The sequence below is a fragment of the Sciurus vulgaris genome (genome assembly GCF_902686455.1).
Source record: "Sciurus vulgaris genome assembly, chromosome: 10".
NCBI classification, from domain to species: domain Eukaryota; kingdom Metazoa; phylum Chordata; class Mammalia; order Rodentia; family Sciuridae; genus Sciurus; species Sciurus vulgaris.
The window spans coordinates 125336714-125356087 of NC_136470.1; the positions used below are offsets into that span (position 1 = coordinate 125336714).

Here is a 19374-nt window from a genome sequence, read left to right on the forward strand (position 1 = left end):
TTCTTTGTGGGAATACCAAGAACAATAGCAAAGGCAGCAGGAGCCGGCAACCACCTGGTCATAGCAGTGGTCCGGGCCCAGGACCCGGTGTTTTACGTACAGAATCTCCTCGCATTTCCCCACAGCCCTCAGAGGGACACCCTGGGACTTCCATCGTAGACAGGTGTGCGTAATGGTGTAAGCACTGGAGCCACCATGTTGTCAGGACTACCACCAAGGGGCAGGGTCTTAAGTGCTTGAAACTATTCAGCCGGGACTTCCTATGTGTCAAGCAGTGCTCTAAATGCCTCTGTTCCCTAGTGATGGTTATGTTACATATGAGAGAACTGAGGCTCAGAAACGACTTGCTTGAGTGACATCCTTGGCTTCTTGCCAAGCTCCTTCCTGTTGTCTGGTTCTCTCAGCTTCAATGGCTAAGATGTGGATTCGGCATTTGTGACACACAGGGCCAAGGAGACTACCAAGCAAACTCAGGGCAGTGTGCTGGACAGGGCACTCAACTCCAGGGGACCTCAGGACACACTGGGTGGACAGTGGGGTGGAAGGGGCTGTGCCTATAATGCAGTTTCTCAAGCCACACTGCAGTCTCTGGCTTGACAGGCCCCAGAATCTATTATTCTGGAAGCACATTGTGGGACCCTCTGGCTGAAGAAAGACTAGTGACCCAGGACCAAATCTAGCCGTAAACTTCAGAAGAGGGTAGAGGAGGGGAGGAGGCAGCTCGCAGTGGGTGCTCAGCAAAGATGGGGCACTGGCAGAAGGGGCGGGCATGGAGGTCCCCCCAAATATATAACTTATGGGGTGTCCTGGCCAACAGCCTCGATTACCCACAGTTTTGCACTGAATACCAAGTGGGGTAGAGATTTGAGATGGATGGAAGGACACAGCTGGTGACATCACCTTTCAGGCTGCTCTCTCCTGGCCACATTGGGGTCACAGGGCCCCATGAGGTTTCGCCAGGCAGTGATCACATCCTCGCCGCCCTTGGTCCTGGTGAGGATCAGGAGATGGCTTGGTCCACTGCACATGTGATGTACCAGCTTTTCAAATGCCTCCTGGGCACAGAGAAGAAAACTGTGACCTGGGGCAGGGGCTACTGGGGCCTGAAGAGGGGCAGCAAACCCATCCTGCCCCACAGGATGAGGGAGTCAGTGAGCAGCCTTGCCACCCCACTGTGTGCCTGTGCACACTCAGCCACTGCCTGGCCACCTCTGCCCGCTGTGGAGGGGCCCAGGGGAGGATGGTGGTGTGACCTCCCACCCCCAGAGAACCCAGAAAGGTGAGACTTGAAGTCTGTATATATGGAAATCATGTGTGGATGCTGCAGAGCCAAGGGGTGGGATATAGTAAGTTTTTTGTTGTTGTTTTGAGATGCTTCAAACCCTCTTCAAATAACAAAACTCTGGCTTTTCGTTGGGGAATAGCTTTTTTCCATTTCATTGGGTCCTAGTTTGACAAACATGTTGCTTAGCACCCCCAGCACACCTCTAACCTGAGAGGTGGGGCTGTGACCCCTACTAGTGCAACCAGACTCCCAGTGGCAAGTCCTAAAGAAGCAAATGGCAAGCAGACGGATCTGGGTTGTCTTAAATGGCACATGTAAGGCTTGGCCTCTGAGCTCCCTTGGTTTCTCTTCTCTCCAAGCACTTCTTGTTAAACACTTCCTTCAATATTCTTTCTAACTCTGCGAGTTACAGAGTCCCTTCTAGTAAATTCTTTATTTCATTACTTAGTGTCAAAATCTTTTCCTTGCAGCCCTTGAACTTTATCCGATAGAGGCTATGACCATGATTCTGAGAGCAAATTTGTGACCCACTTGCTGTTCATATTCTTGTTCTTCATAATATTCTATCTTCTCCCAAACTACCATCGATCTGTAAGCATAATGTTGGAGGAAGAGAGAGAGTGGTAAGCACATGGAAGCATATGAGCTGACCTCTCCTGCTTTGCGTTGGTAGAAAAGCCGCATTTCTGCCTCTGTCATGGTTCTTGCTTCATTTATTAGAATGTCAAACCCGGCTTCTTGGATCTATAGAATATATGTAAGTATTCTCGAAGGGTAAATCAAGTCCAAATGTGCATTTAAATTACTTGAAATGTAAAAGATAAAGACAGGCAACATCAAAAGCAGTGGGGACCCTCATTCCCCCAGCATCTGTCCCAAGCAGATTTAATATTTTCATTTGCTTGAATAGAGTTTGGGTTCCAACCCTATAGAAGCCTCCTTTGCACGGCAGGATGCCACTGCCTGCTGCCCCACCCATACACATCCAGCAGAGGAAGGGAGGACGCGCGTGCACACCGTTTCTCTTCTACCTTCATGATGATCTCCTCAGTCTTCCCGTGGCCCACTGCGTCTGGTTTGATGATCGCCAAGGTGCACGCCTCCTGTGGTGACACTGGAACGAGCCAGGGGACGGTGCTGTCAGATTTTGGTGCGGAGGCCACTTGAAGGGACAGTGCAGCCTCTACACAAGGTTCCGCTGCGCCCCATGCCAGGCCAAGGCGTGAGCTCCTGGGTTCTCTGCCTGGCCTCTTAGCCTGCCCTGCAGACCCAGACTCTAGTGGACACACTCGACTGGCTCCAAAATTCAATGCAGCCAGGCTGTGAGGGACAGTACTTGGTCCCTGGGTCAGGAGACACACAGGTAAGAAGCTGCTGGGAAATCGGGAACAGAAAGGAAGGCAGAGACAAGTCCGTGACGTGGACTGGGAGCAGGGTTGGGCACGGTTGCTGGAGCAGAGGCAACACAGGCCCAGAAATCCTCGTCCCTTCCCATCACCTCCTTATGATTCGTAGCCTCTAACTCTGTCTGCCATGTTCTTCTCCCACTCTGCTGGCTCCTCTGTCTCTGCTTCCTTTCACCTTTCCTGCCATGTGGCCAATATGGCTGCCCCAAGTCCTGAATCAACATGACTTTTCAACTCCAGCACAGGCTGTCACACTGCAGCTTCAGTCCTCTCCTCATTCACGTTCTCCTGAGAGAAGGCCAGCGCTCCAGAAGGAGCTCGTTCTGAACCAAATCACCACCCAGAGCTCACCGGCCAGTCCATGGGTTGCCTGCCCTTGGGTCAGTGTCCACCTGTCCAAACAGCTGTGGCCATGAGGGAGAAGAGAGTCCACTGCTTAGGCCCAGGCTCTGGGCAGGTCTGTAAGGAAACCAGATGTCCAGGAGCCCATCTCCATCGCACTTCTGCTTACATGAACTTGGCCTTGGTGTATTACCTGCACACGCCACAGAATCGGCATTCTCCCATCATCTTTTTTCTGTTTCTCAGCTTTTTTATTGGTTGTGTTGCAGTGAAACAAAACAGTATCTACATACGAGGAGGATTCTGTGTTCTGAAAATCTGAATGAGAGGCTGAAAAGGTATATGCTATGGTTTGGGTGAGTGTCCCCTGTGGGCCCAGTGTTAAAGGCTTGGTCCCAGCCTGTGACAGTTGGTCAATGGTAGAACCTTCATGAGGGGGTCACTGGAGGCATGACCTTGAATGGTGTACCCAGCCCCTCCCACCCTGTGCTGTCACCACAGGCCCACAGGCAATAGGCCAACCAGTCATGAACTGAAACCTCAAAACTGTGAGCAAAATAAATGTTTCACCTTTATAAATTGATTATTTCAGGTATTTGTTATAGTGACAGAAATCTGACTAACAATAGCAATCATTTTAAGCAATCAAACCTGTCAGTCTTCCTGGGATTACCAATATGCTATGAGCACTTAAGACTCTTGTAATAAGTTCCATTGTAAATTGGCTGATTCACAAGACCACTGGAGGGTAGAGAAGAGGCCCAAGCAGGGGCCTGGAGAGCTCAATGAAGGAGACGCTGAGGAGAGGCCTGGGAGGCAAAGGAGAAGAGGAGTCATGATAACTCAGAACCCAAGAGGAGGAAGGTTTTGAGAAGATGATGCTTTGAACATCATCCTGTTCGGCAGGGAGATCCCACAGAATACGGAGGTCACAGTGCCCCCTGCAGGCATCCTTGCAGGAAGCAGTGGGTACAGACCCAGACTGAGCAGGTCTGGCACAGGTGGAGAGTCAGGGTGGCGCCAAGCTTGTGGATGAGGTTCAGGAAGCTTGGCTGTAAAGGAGAGAAGGCTCGGGACACGGGCAAGGTTTTGTGTGGTTTTCTAGGTGGGAGAGACTTGAGTAGGGAGGAAATCATGGAGGAAGAAAGAAAGAGGAGACAATGCAAAAAGGAGCGATGAACGTGTCTCACAGGAGTCAAATGGCTGACTTCCTTTTTTCACTTGAAGTCTTCTTGCTTTCCTAAGCCACAACTCCTTCCCTGTTGGAACCCAACTCAAACAGCCTTATTTTTAAAACAAACAAAAAAACACTTAAAAACAGCCTCTCTACTTCTTGCAATAATAATTTTAAAACCTGCTTCTGTTATCATCTCAGTTCCTGAACTTAATCCTGGTTCCCCTGGTGACTCAGTTGCCACCAAGAGATGGCTTCCCAGCAGCGGTCCCACTCCCAGCTGTCTGCACTGGCAGGTCAGTTATCCTCTCTTAGTAGGCTCAGGAAGAGCGGCAATGCCCATGGCAATGAGGGAAGGGGCATAGAGCTGAGCAGAGAGAAGATTTTCTGGTGTTTGAGAAAGAGTGATAAAGGAACTTGAACTTTCCAGCTCAGATAAGGACTAAGGAAATATCAGCATTGTCACTTTGCATGACCAATTCTTCTACCCCCACACAGAGCTTAATAGAGGCCCAGTGATTGCCATGAAATTTATGCTCATTATATTTGAACATGATCAGAAAGCTGTGAAATGTAGCCAAGATACTTTTATAGGGCAGAAAGGGGATTTGACTACAGTACATTTAAAGTCAGGTGACAGGAGACACTTCATGGTCAATCTTGTCAGAGTTCACATTGCTCAATGACCTGATGACTCACATCAATCTGAACCTGCTTTGCCTTTTGCCTGGCTCATTGGTTCTGCACTCACCCACGTCCTCATCTTCACCAACGTCTTTGTCACGGGGAAAACATTCATCTTCATCAGAAAGAGACTCATCTTTAATCTAGTACAAATTGGTCAGGAACAGAAGTAGTTAGCCAATTTAAATTACCCCTAAGACTTTCAAAACCCTGCAGAAACAACAAAAAGTAAAAATACAAAACGTGGAACCAACGGCAAGGGCAAGATGATGAAAGTCCTGGCGACTCGACAAGATCCCTTGTAGTCGCTGGGTGATGGGACACAAGAGAGGAAAGAGAAATTCAAGCTGATCTTAAATTTTAGAGTCTGCCTCTTTTCACAAGCATTAAGTAGAAACTAAGGAAAAATAGAGAGTTGGCAAGAAGACAGACAAGGAACTAAAATGCAAGTAAATAATAAGTGATAGACGACACAGTGCAGAGAAGTAAAGGGATAGACCATTTTTCCCCAGAGGCATGTACAAATGGAAGCATTTGCAGCTTTCTTTCTTAAAGAAAACTTTTTGGAGAAGAAATACGACTTGATTTCTAATCCATTCTATTTAAAAGGGCTTTGCTAATTGGAATTAAATATGAAAACCTGAGCAGTTAACAGGGTTGAGGTGTGTCTGACAGATGTGCCAGAAATACCTCTCTCTGCCTACAGTGTGTTGGTTTTCAAAGGCAGACAATTATTTGTGAAGAACTTGCAGTCAATGTTCTTACAGAAATAACCAAAATCACTAGCTATGCTGATTCTATTTCTTATAGTAATGACAGAGCTTGGTTTCTTAATTAATAAACTCTCTGCGATCACAAATAAAACCTTCATGAACATGAGTTTATGGGTCACCCAGAGAGACTTTGCCCTGAGGCTGAGGGGAGACTCTTCCTTGTTATCATTTGGATAGGTGAATCCCAAAGGCCCATGAGTTGAAGGCTTGGTCCTCAGCTTGGTGCTATTGGAAGCTGGTGGAACCTAGAGGTGGAGGGGCCTAGTGCGAGGTCTTAGGTCATTGGAGTATGCCTAGAAGGAGACTATGAGACAATATGGTCTCTTCTCTGCTTCCTGGTCTCCATGAAGTAAACAGTCTCCTCCATTGCACGTTTCCACCATAATATGCTACCTTACCACAGGTCCAAAGCAACAGGCCCAACTAACTGACCATGGACTCTAAAACTGTGAGCCAAAATAGACCTTTTCACTTTTTAAGTTGATTATCTCAGGTATCTTGTTACAGTAACAGAAAGCTGACTAACACACCACTACTCAATTCTATAAAATTACTTTCCTTTCTGAATTAATTGTTAAGTGGAGGGTGAAAGGAAAATGAATAAAAGAAGTTAGAGGGTTTGGTGGAAGGGAACAACATTTAAAAGGCTTCAAAATGCAGATATATCACAGTGAGCATTGTGCACTCTCCTGGACCCTCAGGAACAGATCTAATATGGGACATTCATGAAACTTTACTTTCCCAGCACCAAGAAAATCAGGTGCAGGTGTGGGTGGGAGACTGCTGGCTTCCCCATACAAGCACACTTAAGTTTGTTGTTTGTGGAAGTGACCTCTGCTTACCACTTTTCGTTCTCTGCCTTCAGCTAGCACCTTCTTTTCAGCCTCCAGTTGATCCAGGATGGTCTTCTGCAGCAGAGGGGCATTTGCTCCCCTGACGACAGCCACCAGTTCTCCTCCCTATAGTAAACCACACACCTCATGAAATCCTCTTCAACATGTTACTAACTTTCAACAGCAGGAGTGCTTAAGAGTATGCTCCCTATCAAAGTCCATCAACCCCAGGCCCACTGCCTCTACCATCCATTTCCAGAATGGTATATTCACTTCTGCTGCCACCTTCTGGGGCTCTTCCCACTAGGGTGCCCTCAGATCTGCTCTTAGTTCTAAGATGATGTCTCTCTAATCACCACCTTCTACCTTGTGACTCTCCTTTCAAAGCTTCCTTCAGGGCAACTGAGAGTTAAAGGAGGAACAGTATAAAGAAGTTTGGGGTGACTTACACATAGCTTATTCTTTAACCTTACTTATTGAGCACTTACTAAGCCATGCACCCAGGCAGAGGCAAAGAATAGAAGTACTAAACTTGACAAGACATAGTCACTGAATGAATGAAGAGAGGAGTGATCATTCCAAATAGACAATTAGGATACAATAAGATAATTACTTTAATAGGGGAACTTATAAGGTGTTTGGAACTTGGGGCAAGAATTCCCAACACTGGTGGCTGGAGTTGTGGCTCAGTGGTAGAGCACTTGCCTAGCACACGTGAGGCACTGGGTTTGATCCCCAGCACCACATAAAAAAACTAAATAAACAAAGGTATTGTGTCCCTCTACAACTAAGAACATTTCAGATTTTTTTCCACTAAAAAAAAAAAAAAGGCTCAACACTGGCTGAGGTAGTCAGGGAAGACTTCACGGTGGAGGTGGTGTTTAGAGTGAACCTGAATTTTCTACTTTCACTTTTCCAAGAGTCTCTATATGTAGTACCCAAAAGGATTGAATCTGGAGAGAGAGAAGTTCATGTAAAGTGGGTCCCCCTTACACTTGCAGCCACCCCGTAGTGGCCCACCATAGGGCTGGAGACTGGCCTGTGTCCCGGTTATGGTTGATGCTTTCATCATCACAAGCCACTGTGATAATGATCCTGCTGCACTTGAGCTCCCATGTCTGCTGCGGTCACAGTGAGTCCCTCTGAGCTCCCGCCAGTCCCTCCCTTCCCCCGTCACGGTCCATGCTATCACTTCAGTCCCACCAAAAGCTGAAGCTCAAATGTCTCATTACACATTTCCAACTTGGAGTCCTTGCAATGCTGAGGCCAGGAGGCTCAAGTTTCCCAAACTAACACACCTGGCCTGGCTGTCAGAAGCCCTGGGAGAGGAGTACCCACTCTCTCTGAATGTGCAGCGAGGCGCTGGACCGGGGTAGGAGCAGCCTGTCATCCCATTTCCTCCAGGTATGGCAGGTGGTCTCAACCTGGGAAGCCAGCTCTGCGACGCCGGCCCTAGGGGCATGGAGCTGGACCATGGATGTCACATTGACACCCCCAAATTAGCTCTTCAGAACATGGTGCCATCTGATTTTCCTCAATGGTCTCTAACATTTCTGACTTTGTGTAAACATATCGTCACATTTTATGATTGAAAAGATGACTGCAGAGCGTGTCTGCCCCATAAGGAAGTATTCAGTTTTGCTAAAAGTTCCCCTTATGAACAGAGGACAGAACTCTTGAAACCCTGTGCTCTGAGAGTGAATCCACAGTCTAAAGGAGCTGAGGAGTGACTCGTTCTTTCCCAAGCACAGCTGGTCAGGATGGCTACCCAGCCAACAGTGACCACCAGAGAGCTGTGGCCTGTCTCCTGGGGAGCAGGACCTGAAGGCCACTATCCTAAACAGGGTCAGGATGGTGTGCATTTCCAGGCCTTAGAGAGGGATAAATGTGGCCAACATAACAGGAACAGTCTAGGGGACACACCCAACAGCAGCATCACTTGTTTGGATCAGGGAGGCTACTTGTTGGCCTCCAGAGGGAATTAATGCCATTGAGATGCATCTATTTGAAAGCTAATGATCTGCAACCATCAAATAGTTCTGATTCTACAAATGTACTTACTGCATAAAACAGAAAGGTTGGCTCACACTTCCCTCGGTATTTTTCGAGGACATCAAGACAATCTGCCTCTGCCTAAAGAAAACAAACTGTCAGCAGGCACCCAGGTGCAGTGGGCGCAGGACCGTGGGAGCTCCACACCCCAGGATCAACCTCCCCAGGTGAAGCACAACTTGCGCTCCTGCTGTTCCTTCTAGTCAGAACTGTCTGTCAACATACAGTAATTGTGGAAGCATACTTCCTTGAAAAGTCTAGTGAGGAGGAAATAAGACTTTCTCCTCCTCCCACCCAGCTACTCCACAAGTCCAAGGAAACTCCACCATCTGACGTCCTTCTGCAGCCATGACTGGCAACAGCAGACATGAAAAATCCTCAGACGTTGCCTCTGATGCCTCATGAACCCACTGTATGAGTGGCGACAGATTCCTCAGGGGAGCCAATCAGCAACACCCTTGTTACAGAAGCACCAAGTCTGAGTCCCAAGGGAGGAAGTGGAGAGTCCAGGAAGTCCAACTTCCTGAGAGATCAATGTAAGTTCTATTATCTCCTGTCTTCACCGTCTGTGAACCTTGAACCCATGCAGCATGTGAATTGTCTCCTGCACACTTCTCTGAAATTTATTTCCATTTCCACATAGGAAACAAAGCGAACATTTGCTACAAGTTACCCTTTGTGAAGCAAAGGTTGGAAATCTTGAAATGGGGTGCTCTGAAAGTGACATTTCAGTCAACCGTGTTCAGGAGACCAGGAGCATATGCATGAAGAGGAGGGACACGTACTCCTTGCTTTCACACAGCATGAAGAGACTGCCTGAGCCAAAGGGATGGCAGGGGTGGAGGGTAGGGATCTCTACATCTGGAGAACTCACAAGGCATCATGACTATGTCCACAAAAAATCCACAGCTGAATATCTTTCAGATCACTGAGAGAAACTGTTCATGCTTCCTGTTCCTTACTCTTTTAAATCTTCTAAAAAAAAAATTAGTGTTTTTATGGCTTTTTGTTGGGAGAGTGTCTTACTAATGCGAAGTGCAGAAGGTCCAGACCGACCTCGATCCTCAGCTTCTGGAAGAGGCTCGCCACAGGCTTGCAGGGGCCACACCAAGCTTGGTAGACGTCGACAACTGCGTGGAGCCCAGAAGCAGGGTCAGCAGGCACCGCCACCCTCCAGGCAGGCCCAGCCATTCCCATACATTCCAGCGCCCTCAAATCACGTGTTTGCAGGGACGGTTACTGGTGAAAGGGATTTTTTTATCCCAGCAAACTGAGCATGCATGGAAACACAGCTGACCCTCGTTATGCACTCGGTATTCTGAATTCCAGGTATAATGAAACAAGTATGGCAGAAGGTGATGTTCTTAACGTGGCACTTTTATCTTACGGGTTTTTCAGGCCACTTTCAGGGTCAGACCTGGCACAGAGTGACTCTCAGTGGGTCACGATTTTGAACTGGACTGAAACCATGTATTCTAAAAGGAGAGCTATGAAGGTTACTGGGGGTGACCAGCCAGCATACAATTGACTGCACCTACTTGATAGGAAACACAGTTTTAAACTTTTCCCTAATTAATAAAAGCCACTTGCTTTGAGTAAAACAGTGTTTCATTTATTTTACAAGATCAATACTTTTCTCCTGGAAAATGAACCTGTTGAAGAGTGAGATGGGAACTTGGATGCCCTTATCTTTTCCTTGGATTTCCCTTGTTCCTGATCTATAGAGGGTGTCAGGGCTGGGTGTGGGGAACCCTTCTGATTGTTGCAAATCATGAGGCTTGGAGGGAAAGTGAGCAGGCTAAACCAACTTGTGTGTACCAGATACAAGTAGAACCTGCCCAATCAGGAGGCAGCAGCAAGTTCTACACTGTCACTTACAGGAGGCCACATTGTAGAGAAGTGTTTGCCAGAAGCCTCACCACTTAGAGTCTGTGCCTAATCCACACAGGTGGGCCCCACTGAACAGCTACCATAGGGTCACAGGCAAATAGTCTAAAAATTGCTTATAATTTGTTAGGCCTGCCAGTTTTAATAGCATGCAATTTTTTATTTTACTTTATGTAGATTCACACTTCCATACTTTCACATCAAGTGAGTACTATTACTGCAGCAATGTAAGTTATCATGACTAAAATTAAGCAGAGACTCTGATAGCACTGTATTAACCCCATTCTGTACTAGTCAGGGAAGGCAGGCTTTCCAGGGGTGGGAGTGGGTACACCGGGCATTGTAGAAATGCTGGGCATGGATGGGTATAGAGGTATGCATACTGCAAAGCATGGGCAGTCAGGCACGGGTAAAAGTTCAGGGGCCCTGGGCCACCTGCCCCGCCAGACCTGCCTGGGCCTGTGTGGTGGGAAATGGTGGCAGGGATCATTGGAGAAGTCTGAGATGTGACCTTGAGGAACGGAACTCCATCCTGATTTTCTTGGCAATAAGGAAGGACTCACAATCAGTTTTAGAGAGGAAAGGGAGCTAACTTTTCTTGAACCAAATCAAACATCTATACTTTTTCTTTCAAAAAAGCCCAGTGAGCTGAAAATCATCCCAAGATGGTAAGAAGGAGACTGAAGGTCACAGAGGTGAAGGAGCTGGCCTAAGGCAGGAGTTGCACACGGGGTGGTTTGTAAACAACAGACAACTGTCTCTCACAGTTCCGGAGTCTAATACGACCACGACCAAGCCTGGCAGCTTCAGTTGTCTACTGAAAGCTGGTTCCTCTGGAAGAGAGGAACACTGTGTCCACATGTGTTGGAAGGTGAAGCACAAGGGGGACGAACCCCCTCCATCAAACCCTAATCCCATCTCGTGGACCCACCTCTTAATACCACCACACTGGCCAACATCGGAATTTTGGAAAAGACATGTTTGAACCATAGCCTAGCAGAAACAAGTACTGCGCCGGTCTGTCTGAGGCCACAGCCCATGCTCTTGCAGCTGCTCCTGGAAAGGAGTAAGACACACCAATTCGGGAGCATGGGTTGGTTCAGCCAGGCAGCAGTATTTTGCAGAAAGTGAGACCCAGGCTGGGTGGGAGGGATGAGGCAGCCAGACACAGGAGCTGCCGTGGGGACATAAGTGAAAGAAGGACAATCCTCAACACCTGCAAAAGGAAGTGGAGACACTGGATGAAAGCCAAGTGGGCGAGAAAAGGACTCCACCCTTGAGCCTGGCAGAAAAAGAACTGGGTGGAGCCAGGCAGAATCAATCTCTAGACAGGCTGGTTTCCTGGTAACTAACCGGAAAAATCTAAGACTAGAGATCACACAGGCAAACAGACGTCCAGAAGAAGAGCAGGGGCAGAGAGGGATTTGGCCTCCTTGGTCCAGGTGGAGGGATCGACTCTAGGCTTGGGAACAGGACTGGCACAGTTGACTGGATTTCAACACGCTACAGTCATGTGGGTGGAGGCCAAGAAAGCATTTGGGTCAAGCTATGAGGGCAGGTTCAACCCCAAAGGAAAGATGGTGGCCTGGTGGCTTAAAATCCCCATGCAGTATTGCAGGGATAGTTCACCTGCCATTTCCACCAGCTTCCAGTCCCCTCTCCTCCTAGGCGCTGGCAGGAGCCCTGGGAACAAAGGAGCACTCCACCTACTTAGGAGAGAGTAGGGAGGGGTCTGAGAGGCTGGAGAGGAAGCGGTATTAAGAGGTCGACTATGAAAGGTAGGAAGCAAAACAGAGAAGACACCTGGAAGAAAGGACAGGAGTGACAGCATGTGAGCCCAGGTGACCAGGTGACCCGACGAGACTTGCACCATTTGAAGGCAGGGGAGAAGGAGCCAGCAGAGGAAGACTCTCAAGACAGTTGTCAACCTTGGAAGCAAGTTTCTGCCAGCTCCAGGGAGAAGGAACATCCGTACTGTGTGTGTGTGTGTGTGTGTCCGTGTGTTCCTCAAGCTGCCTGGTGACCAGGAACCAGGAGGAGCCCGGCTGCCTTCAGGGCAAAGGCCTAGATCTGTTAGAGCAGGCTTGGCAGAGTCAGTGTCTGGTGTCGTGTGGGCACTTAGCAGGGGAGCTGGCACATGGAAAGTTCTCAGAAAATCAGAGAAGTAGTGGCTGTTTTACCCTGGAGCTGTGTTCTAGTTGCCCAGACAAGACACCTGGACACAACAGTGAAGGCCTGGCACCATGGAAGGCTTTATAATTCCTCAAATAGGAGTGTGTGGCAATACTCACACCCACACAAATGTACCAATGCCACTGGCATTTATTTAGCATCCACCTGGCCCCAGGTCTGGGCAAGTCGGCTACAGATGTGAGATAAGAGAGCCAATCCTGTTGTGTTGGAGTCTAGGAGAGAAGTGGTGGCACCCACTCAGACAGGAGTGGGGGGTTTGACAGAGTCCCAGGCACTCCTGAACCACACAGAGGTGCAGCAAAGATTTCACCCAGGGAGGCTCCTTTTGTGCTGGGTCTGGGGATGAGAAAGGTCTCTACAGGCTGTGATGGATCATGATATGCTAGGAAGTAGGGACAAGGGCAAAATGAGGAAGTAAGGAAAAGTAGCAGGTTCTGGAAAAATGTCAGCATGCAGGACCCAGCTCAGGAAGCAGTGGGGAAGGGCCTGGACAGAAGGATCAAGTCACAAGAGAGCGAGAGTTCTCAAATGCTGAAGAGTCATCCAATGGGATGCAGAGACACGGGAAAGAACAGATATGAGCAGACATATTTATAAAGAGAATTGAGCAGACATGCAGAGAATAACAGAGCCCAGAGATAATCTGGAGGAAGATATCAAGAGGAAGAGAAAGGAATAATAGGTGCGATGGGGATGGTAACCTCTAAGATGGCTCCAAAGATCCCAGCCTCCTGGTACTCCCTGGTAAGCCCCGGCCCTTGAGAGTAGGCTGGACCTAGTGGGTTTCTAAAGGTCAGAACAGGGCAGGAGGATATCACCTTCAAGATTAGGTTAACAAAGGGCTGACTTCCCCCTCGTGCTATCTCAGAGCCCAGCTCTCGAGGAAGCAAGTTGCCATGTCATAAGCCTCATGGAGAAACCAACAGCAAGAAATCAGTATCTCTGGCCAACAACCAGTGAGGATTTGAATCCTGCCAACAGCCATGTGAGGGGACCTGGAAGTGGATCTTCTGAATTTGGTCAAAAGCTTAGAAGCAAATCTGCCCCAAATTGAGCTTTAAAACCCTCCATCTGACAACTGCACTCCTGAACCAGAGGCACCCAGCTAAGCTGCATCTGGATCTCTGACTCTCAGAAACTGTGGGATAATAAATGTTTGCTATTTTAAACCACTAGTTTTGGGGTAAACTGTTAAACAGCAATAAATGACAGATAAGAGAAGGATGAGAACAGGGAGACCCCTGGACAGTGGCTATGCTCTTCCTAGTGACTGTGCAGTTCCTGATTCCAGTCCCTGATGATGCCTGGCTCTCCCTCCTTCCTGAGCCTTCCAAGGGATACCCCATTTTCCTTCTGATGCATTTTCTTTTTGTGCCTCAGGTACATAGAAGTTGTTTCTGTAACTGGACACAAAACAACCCTGAGAATAACAATCAGCTCTAAAATAAGGAAACCCTGTTATCTGACAGTACAGACTCATTACCTGAACCAAATTTATGATGTTCAAGCCAGATATAAATACAGTTCCCCACCCCTGCCACTTATCCTCAGGGATCTGTTCCAAGACCCCTAGAGGATGACTGATACTTCAGATAGTACCAAACTTTATACAAGCACTTTGATACCATGGCAAGTGACTGGCTAACTAAGCAGGCTACTTAAGATACTAACGGGCAGGTAGGATGATATAAGGTTTCATCATGCTACTCAGAATGGTGTGCAATTTAAAACTTATGAAATGGTTATTTCTGGGATTTTCCATTTAATATTTCTGGATTGTGGTTGACTGCAGGTAACTGAAATTGGGAAGCAAAATCACAGGTAAGAGGGAACTTCTGTACACACAGACATGAAGAAGGCACCTGGCTGATTGTGAAGCTCAAGGTTATAGGGAAAGGAACTTATTGCAGACTTCTCTTCATGCCTCAACACTTCGGTTAACAATCGTGAAAAGAATGGACCTGAAAAAAATATATTTTATTTTGAATTACCAGTTAGTCCTTTGGAACTCAGCATTTCCTCCCAAAGCTCCTGGGTGCTGATGTTGACCTAAAGTCAAAGAGAATCAAATGCTGTAACACTGAGGGCACAAATGGAGAAACAATTTCATGAATTTTCTTTCTCTAAAATACATAGAAATATAGTTCAAATTTTGCTCTCTCCCCAACCTTCTTTTGTCCTTTCCTTTCTTCCTGCTTCTTTCCCCAGGAAACACCATTAAATTAAGAGTGATACATATTATTCTCAGCATTTTAAAAAATGTTACGTGTTATTTCTCCAGAAACAGTATATAAAATTTCTTGGTGTCTTTAAAATGTACATGAACAGTATCATACTGTAGGCTTCCTTTTGCAATTTATATTTTCACTCAATATCAGAAATAATTAAGAGGTGAACTTATTGCCATTCATTCTCTTCTTTTTCTTTTATCTAAAAAGAGTTCTGGTTTCCATTAGACATGGGATTCAAGGAGAAATGCGTATGATCTCTCTCCATTAATAGTAGACATTTGTATAATGTACACAAAATATATTTTTACATTGAAACAATTTCAAACTTTCAGAAATTTTACAAGTACATTATAAAGAATGCTTAGGGGTACTTTTTTGTTATTTGAAAGTAAATTGTTAGCCTGATATTCCGTCACTCCCATGTACATTATCCTACATAGCTACAATACAATCATCAGCATCGGGGGAAAACACAGATGCATGGTTACATTTAATCCTTACATGCCATTCAAGTTTTACCAATTGTCCCAACAACAGCCTGATAGGAAAGGAGATAGTAAGAATCCCACACTAGTCAAATCTCTTAGCCTCATTCATCTAGAATAATTCTTAAGTCTTTTATTTTCAAAATCTCAACACTTTACCAAACTATATGCCAGTTGTTTTGTAGAATGGTGTGTCTGGTGTTTCCTGCTGATTAGGTTCAGATGGTACATCTTTGGATTGGGTGGAGTGTTAGAGAAGCTGAAGAGACTGTAAGTCACTTGTAACTCTCTGAGGCCACCCCTGTCATGGAGTGAGCTACACCAGCTCTGGGGCCAGGACTCTGGGTAGCTGAAGAATCTCACCCTTAGAAGCAGGGCAGGAGCAGAAGGATATGGAAAACATCTGACCTTCACTAAGCCCTACATTTGGTAGGGAAATAATGCAAAATGTGCAGCGTCTTTTGACCAGATTGCCTCTTGATGTCCTGTGATTTCTGTCTCTCGGTCACAAATGGAACCCCAGAGAGAGGACAGGGTTCCTAGGTTGGCAGACCCTAGGTGCTGCTTTCAAGGGGTTTACTTTACAGAGAGGTGACACGAATCCTTGGTGTAAGTAGAGAGGGGCTAGTGCTCCCCCTCCTCCCCCAGCAAATGGAGAACTTGCTTTGAGTATTGCATGCTACTCTGAGCTCTGAGAAATACACAAGAAAAAAATAATAACATTGCTAACAAATGTCACCCCCAATGGGGATACAGGACACAAACCTATGAAATGATACTTATATGGGCCAATAATATCAGAGACAATATAGAAAGCATTCAGACCAGTCCAGAAATGTCCAAAAGAATCTCATTACAACAACTCCAGCATCCTAGAATATCAAAGCCGGAAAGCCCTTAGAGATACCTCACACACCCTTATTCCACAGATGGCAAACCAGAACCCAGAGATGTATTTAAAATCATAGAATCAGCTTAGCTTAGAGAAAACTTCAAGAACTATATCTGGTTTTTGCAGCCTGAGCATGTATCTTATTGGGTTCAATCGACTATGAGACATTCTGAAGTTTGTTTTTTAAATGTACCCATATTACAGATCATTCAGTGATCTTATGACAAAGCCCTCTCCCCCAATTCCAAGGCCCAGGCATGCATGTTTTTACCATGACTTTAAAATCACCCACTACTTACTGTCCAGGACCAAGAAGAAAACAAAAGATAACGAAGGCTTACAGATCACTTGTGCAAATGAAGTTAGGCATTCTGTATAACAAATGCTCACGACGTAATACATCTCAAAACATATTCTAATAAGTGAAGAGAACAGTGATGGGGAAACTGTCTACACGGAGCACAAAGGTACAGGCATGCCCAAACTCAAAATTATCGATATCAGATTCTCCAGAGCAAGTTGCAATTATGTTTCAACAAAAAAGTTCAACCATCGCATGGGAATTATGCTGGATCATTTTTCCTTGGTTTTGTAGTTTCGATTTGTGATAATGCATGTTGGGGTCTATATGTTTGGTTGTATATGCACTATATGCAAAAGAGCTTCTGCCCAATTTTGTTTATATTTATGCATAAAAAATCTGTGATCACGAGGGGTCCGAGTTTTTTTTTTTAACTTTTAACACGTAAGGGTAGACACTCAAGTTCTAGAACACTGTTACTGCTAGCATAGAGAACATCACTGTCACAGCACCCTCCCCTCCTCTCCACACCACGTTCCTGACCCTCCGTCCCTAACCAAGTGCTGGAAGCTAGCGCCCCTTGAGGCTTACCTGCAAAGCAATTTCCTTCTTCTTGCTGCCCATGGTTCTGCAAAGACGAAGCCCTGTTACCGCGGGTTTGGGCCCTTCTGGCCGCAGCCTCCCTATAACCGCTGTGCGAAACCAGCAAGGGCAGAGCCTTCTTCAGAGTCCACCCGCCCCCTTTGTAAGGTGCTTCTCAGTGGCAATCAAGTCACTGATAGAAAATGAACGCCGTCTGAAGCGAGCGGAGCCTGCAGGCCACGGCCGCTGGCCCGCCAGGCGGTTGTCTGGGGCTCGGGGAAGCCCCTTGGCCACCCCGGGTCCGCGCTCAGCTGGAGCGGTCCCCGCACACCACGGCGCCCGCTGAGGACTGGGGGCGCGGAGGCAAGGATCCTGGCGTCCGTGCTCTTCCCTCCCGGGAAGCGGCCCCTGCGAACGACCTCGCCACCCGCACACCGTCCTCTAGGCGCCGGGCGTCTCCAAATGACTCTGCGCTCACCCGCTACAGTCGTCCTGGCAACCCGGCACCCCGCCCAGTCGCTCGGGAAGCCGCGGGCACATAAGCCACGCCTCCTGGGGCTGCGCAATCTCCTGGCGAGACTCCGGGCACAGAGGGCAAGGGAGTCCCGCCCCTTGAGGGGACAGGGGCGCCCCCAGTGGCTGGAGCGTTGTCATGTCTGCAGGATTTGAAGGCAAAGACCTGAGCCTTGTGTGCACCGTGCAATTGCGTTTCTGAATCCCGGCGTCCTTTCTCCCCGGCCTACCAGACCGAGCAGGTGTGCAGCTTTTCCTCCATTACATGCTTGCATGATGCATCCCAGGCAGGAGAAGGCTTTGAGGGGATTGAAAGGGTTCTCTTTAAGACAAAAAAAAAAATACAAAATTATGAATTTTAAATTAACTACGAACGTCAAGTATAATAAATACAAACATGAAGCAGTTACAAACATGGTAGTTATTAACCCAAGTGTTTTTAAAAAATCACTTTAAATGTGAATAGTCTAAATTACACCAATTAGAATATTGTCAAAAAAAAAAAAACCCAATGCTGAATTGTGTCTTGCCTATAAGAAACCCACTTTATGTTGTTGTTCCAAAGTTGTATTTTTTGTCCGTATTTTTATTAACACATTACAATTGCACATAACAATGGATTTGTTGTTACATTTTCATACTTTCACACAATATAACAATATAATTTGGTCAATATCATTCCCCAGTATTTCCCCTTTCCCCCTTCTCCTCCCTCCTCTTTGTCCGTTTTTTCTCCTCTAGTGCTCTTCCTCCAATTTTCATGAGATCCACCCTCTTAACCTTTCCCTTTTCTTTCTTCAGTGCATGAAAGAGAACACAAATCTTAACTTTCTGAGTTTGGTTTATTTTACTTAACATAATGTTATCAGGTTCCATCCATTTCCCTACAAATGAAATAATTTCATTCATCTTTATGGCTGGATAAAACTCCATTGTGTATATCTACCACATTTTCTTTATTCATTCATCTCTTAATGGATATCTAAACAGGTTCCATAGTATGACTATTGTGAGTTGTGCTGCTATAAACATAGGCATACATTTATCGCTATAGTATACTGACTAATTCTTTAGGATAAATACCGAGGAGTGGTAAGCTGGGTCATATGGTGATTCCATTCCTCATCTTTTGAGAAACCGCCAGACCGATTTCTGTAGTGGTTGTAATAATTCGCAGTCCCACCAACAGAGTAAAAATGTTCCTTTCTCTCCACATCCTCTCCAGCATTTCGTATTGTTTTTATTCTCAATGGCTGCCATTCTACCAGGAGTGAGAAGAAATCTTAGTATAGCTTTGATTTGCATTTCACTAACTGGTAAAGATGTTGAACATTTTTTCATGTATATGCTGGCCACTCGTATGTCTTCTCTGGAGAAGTGTCTGCTTACTTCATTTGCCCACTTATTAATTAGGTTAGCTTATTTTTGTGTGTGACAAGTTTGAGTTCTTTATATATTCTGGATATTAATCCTCTGTCACGAGAGCAGTTAACAAAATTTTCTTCTATTCTGTAGGTTCTCTCCTCACATCATTGTTTTCTTTGCTGTGCAGAGGATTTTTAATTTGATGCCATCCCATTTGTTAATTATCGATATCATTTCCTGAACTTTAGGAGTTCTCTTGAGAAACTCATTGCCTGTGCCTATATGTTGGAGCGTTGACCCTACATTTTCTTCTAGGAGTTGCAGTTCCTGGTCTGATGCCTAGGTCCTGATCCATTTTGAGTTGATTTTTATGCAG

The 19374-nt window shown here is 46.4% G+C and overlaps 1 protein-coding gene across 8 annotated transcripts in view; it reads right to left on the reverse strand.

Annotated features, from left to right (window-relative positions):
- NME9 (NME/NM23 family member 9) overlaps positions 1 to 17638 on the reverse strand; it is a 41113-nt gene extending 23475 nt beyond the window's left edge. For 6 of the 8 annotated variants that reach the window (XM_079155027.1, XM_079155022.1, XM_079155028.1 and 3 more), the window contains exons 1-9: positions 17130 to 17637; positions 14621 to 14678; positions 9576 to 9679; positions 8559 to 8630; positions 6507 to 6623; positions 4959 to 5034; positions 2317 to 2399; positions 1937 to 2029; positions 901 to 1055 (exon numbers count right to left, since the gene is read on the reverse strand). In XM_079155027.1, coding sequence (XP_079011153.1) covers positions 901 to 1055; positions 1937 to 2029; positions 2317 to 2399; positions 4959 to 5034; positions 6507 to 6623; positions 8559 to 8630; positions 9576 to 9679; positions 14621 to 14678; positions 17130 to 17162 — 791 coding nt within the window. In that variant the 5' untranslated portion in view covers positions 17163 to 17637. Of the gene's footprint in view, positions 1 to 900; positions 1056 to 1936; positions 2030 to 2316; positions 2400 to 4958; positions 5035 to 6506; positions 6624 to 8558; positions 8631 to 9575; positions 9680 to 14620; positions 14679 to 17129 lie in introns of all 8 variants that reach the window. The other 2 variants (XM_079155026.1, XM_079155029.1) reach the window with 2 other exon arrangements.
- Positions 17639 to 19374: the final 1736 nt, after the last annotated feature.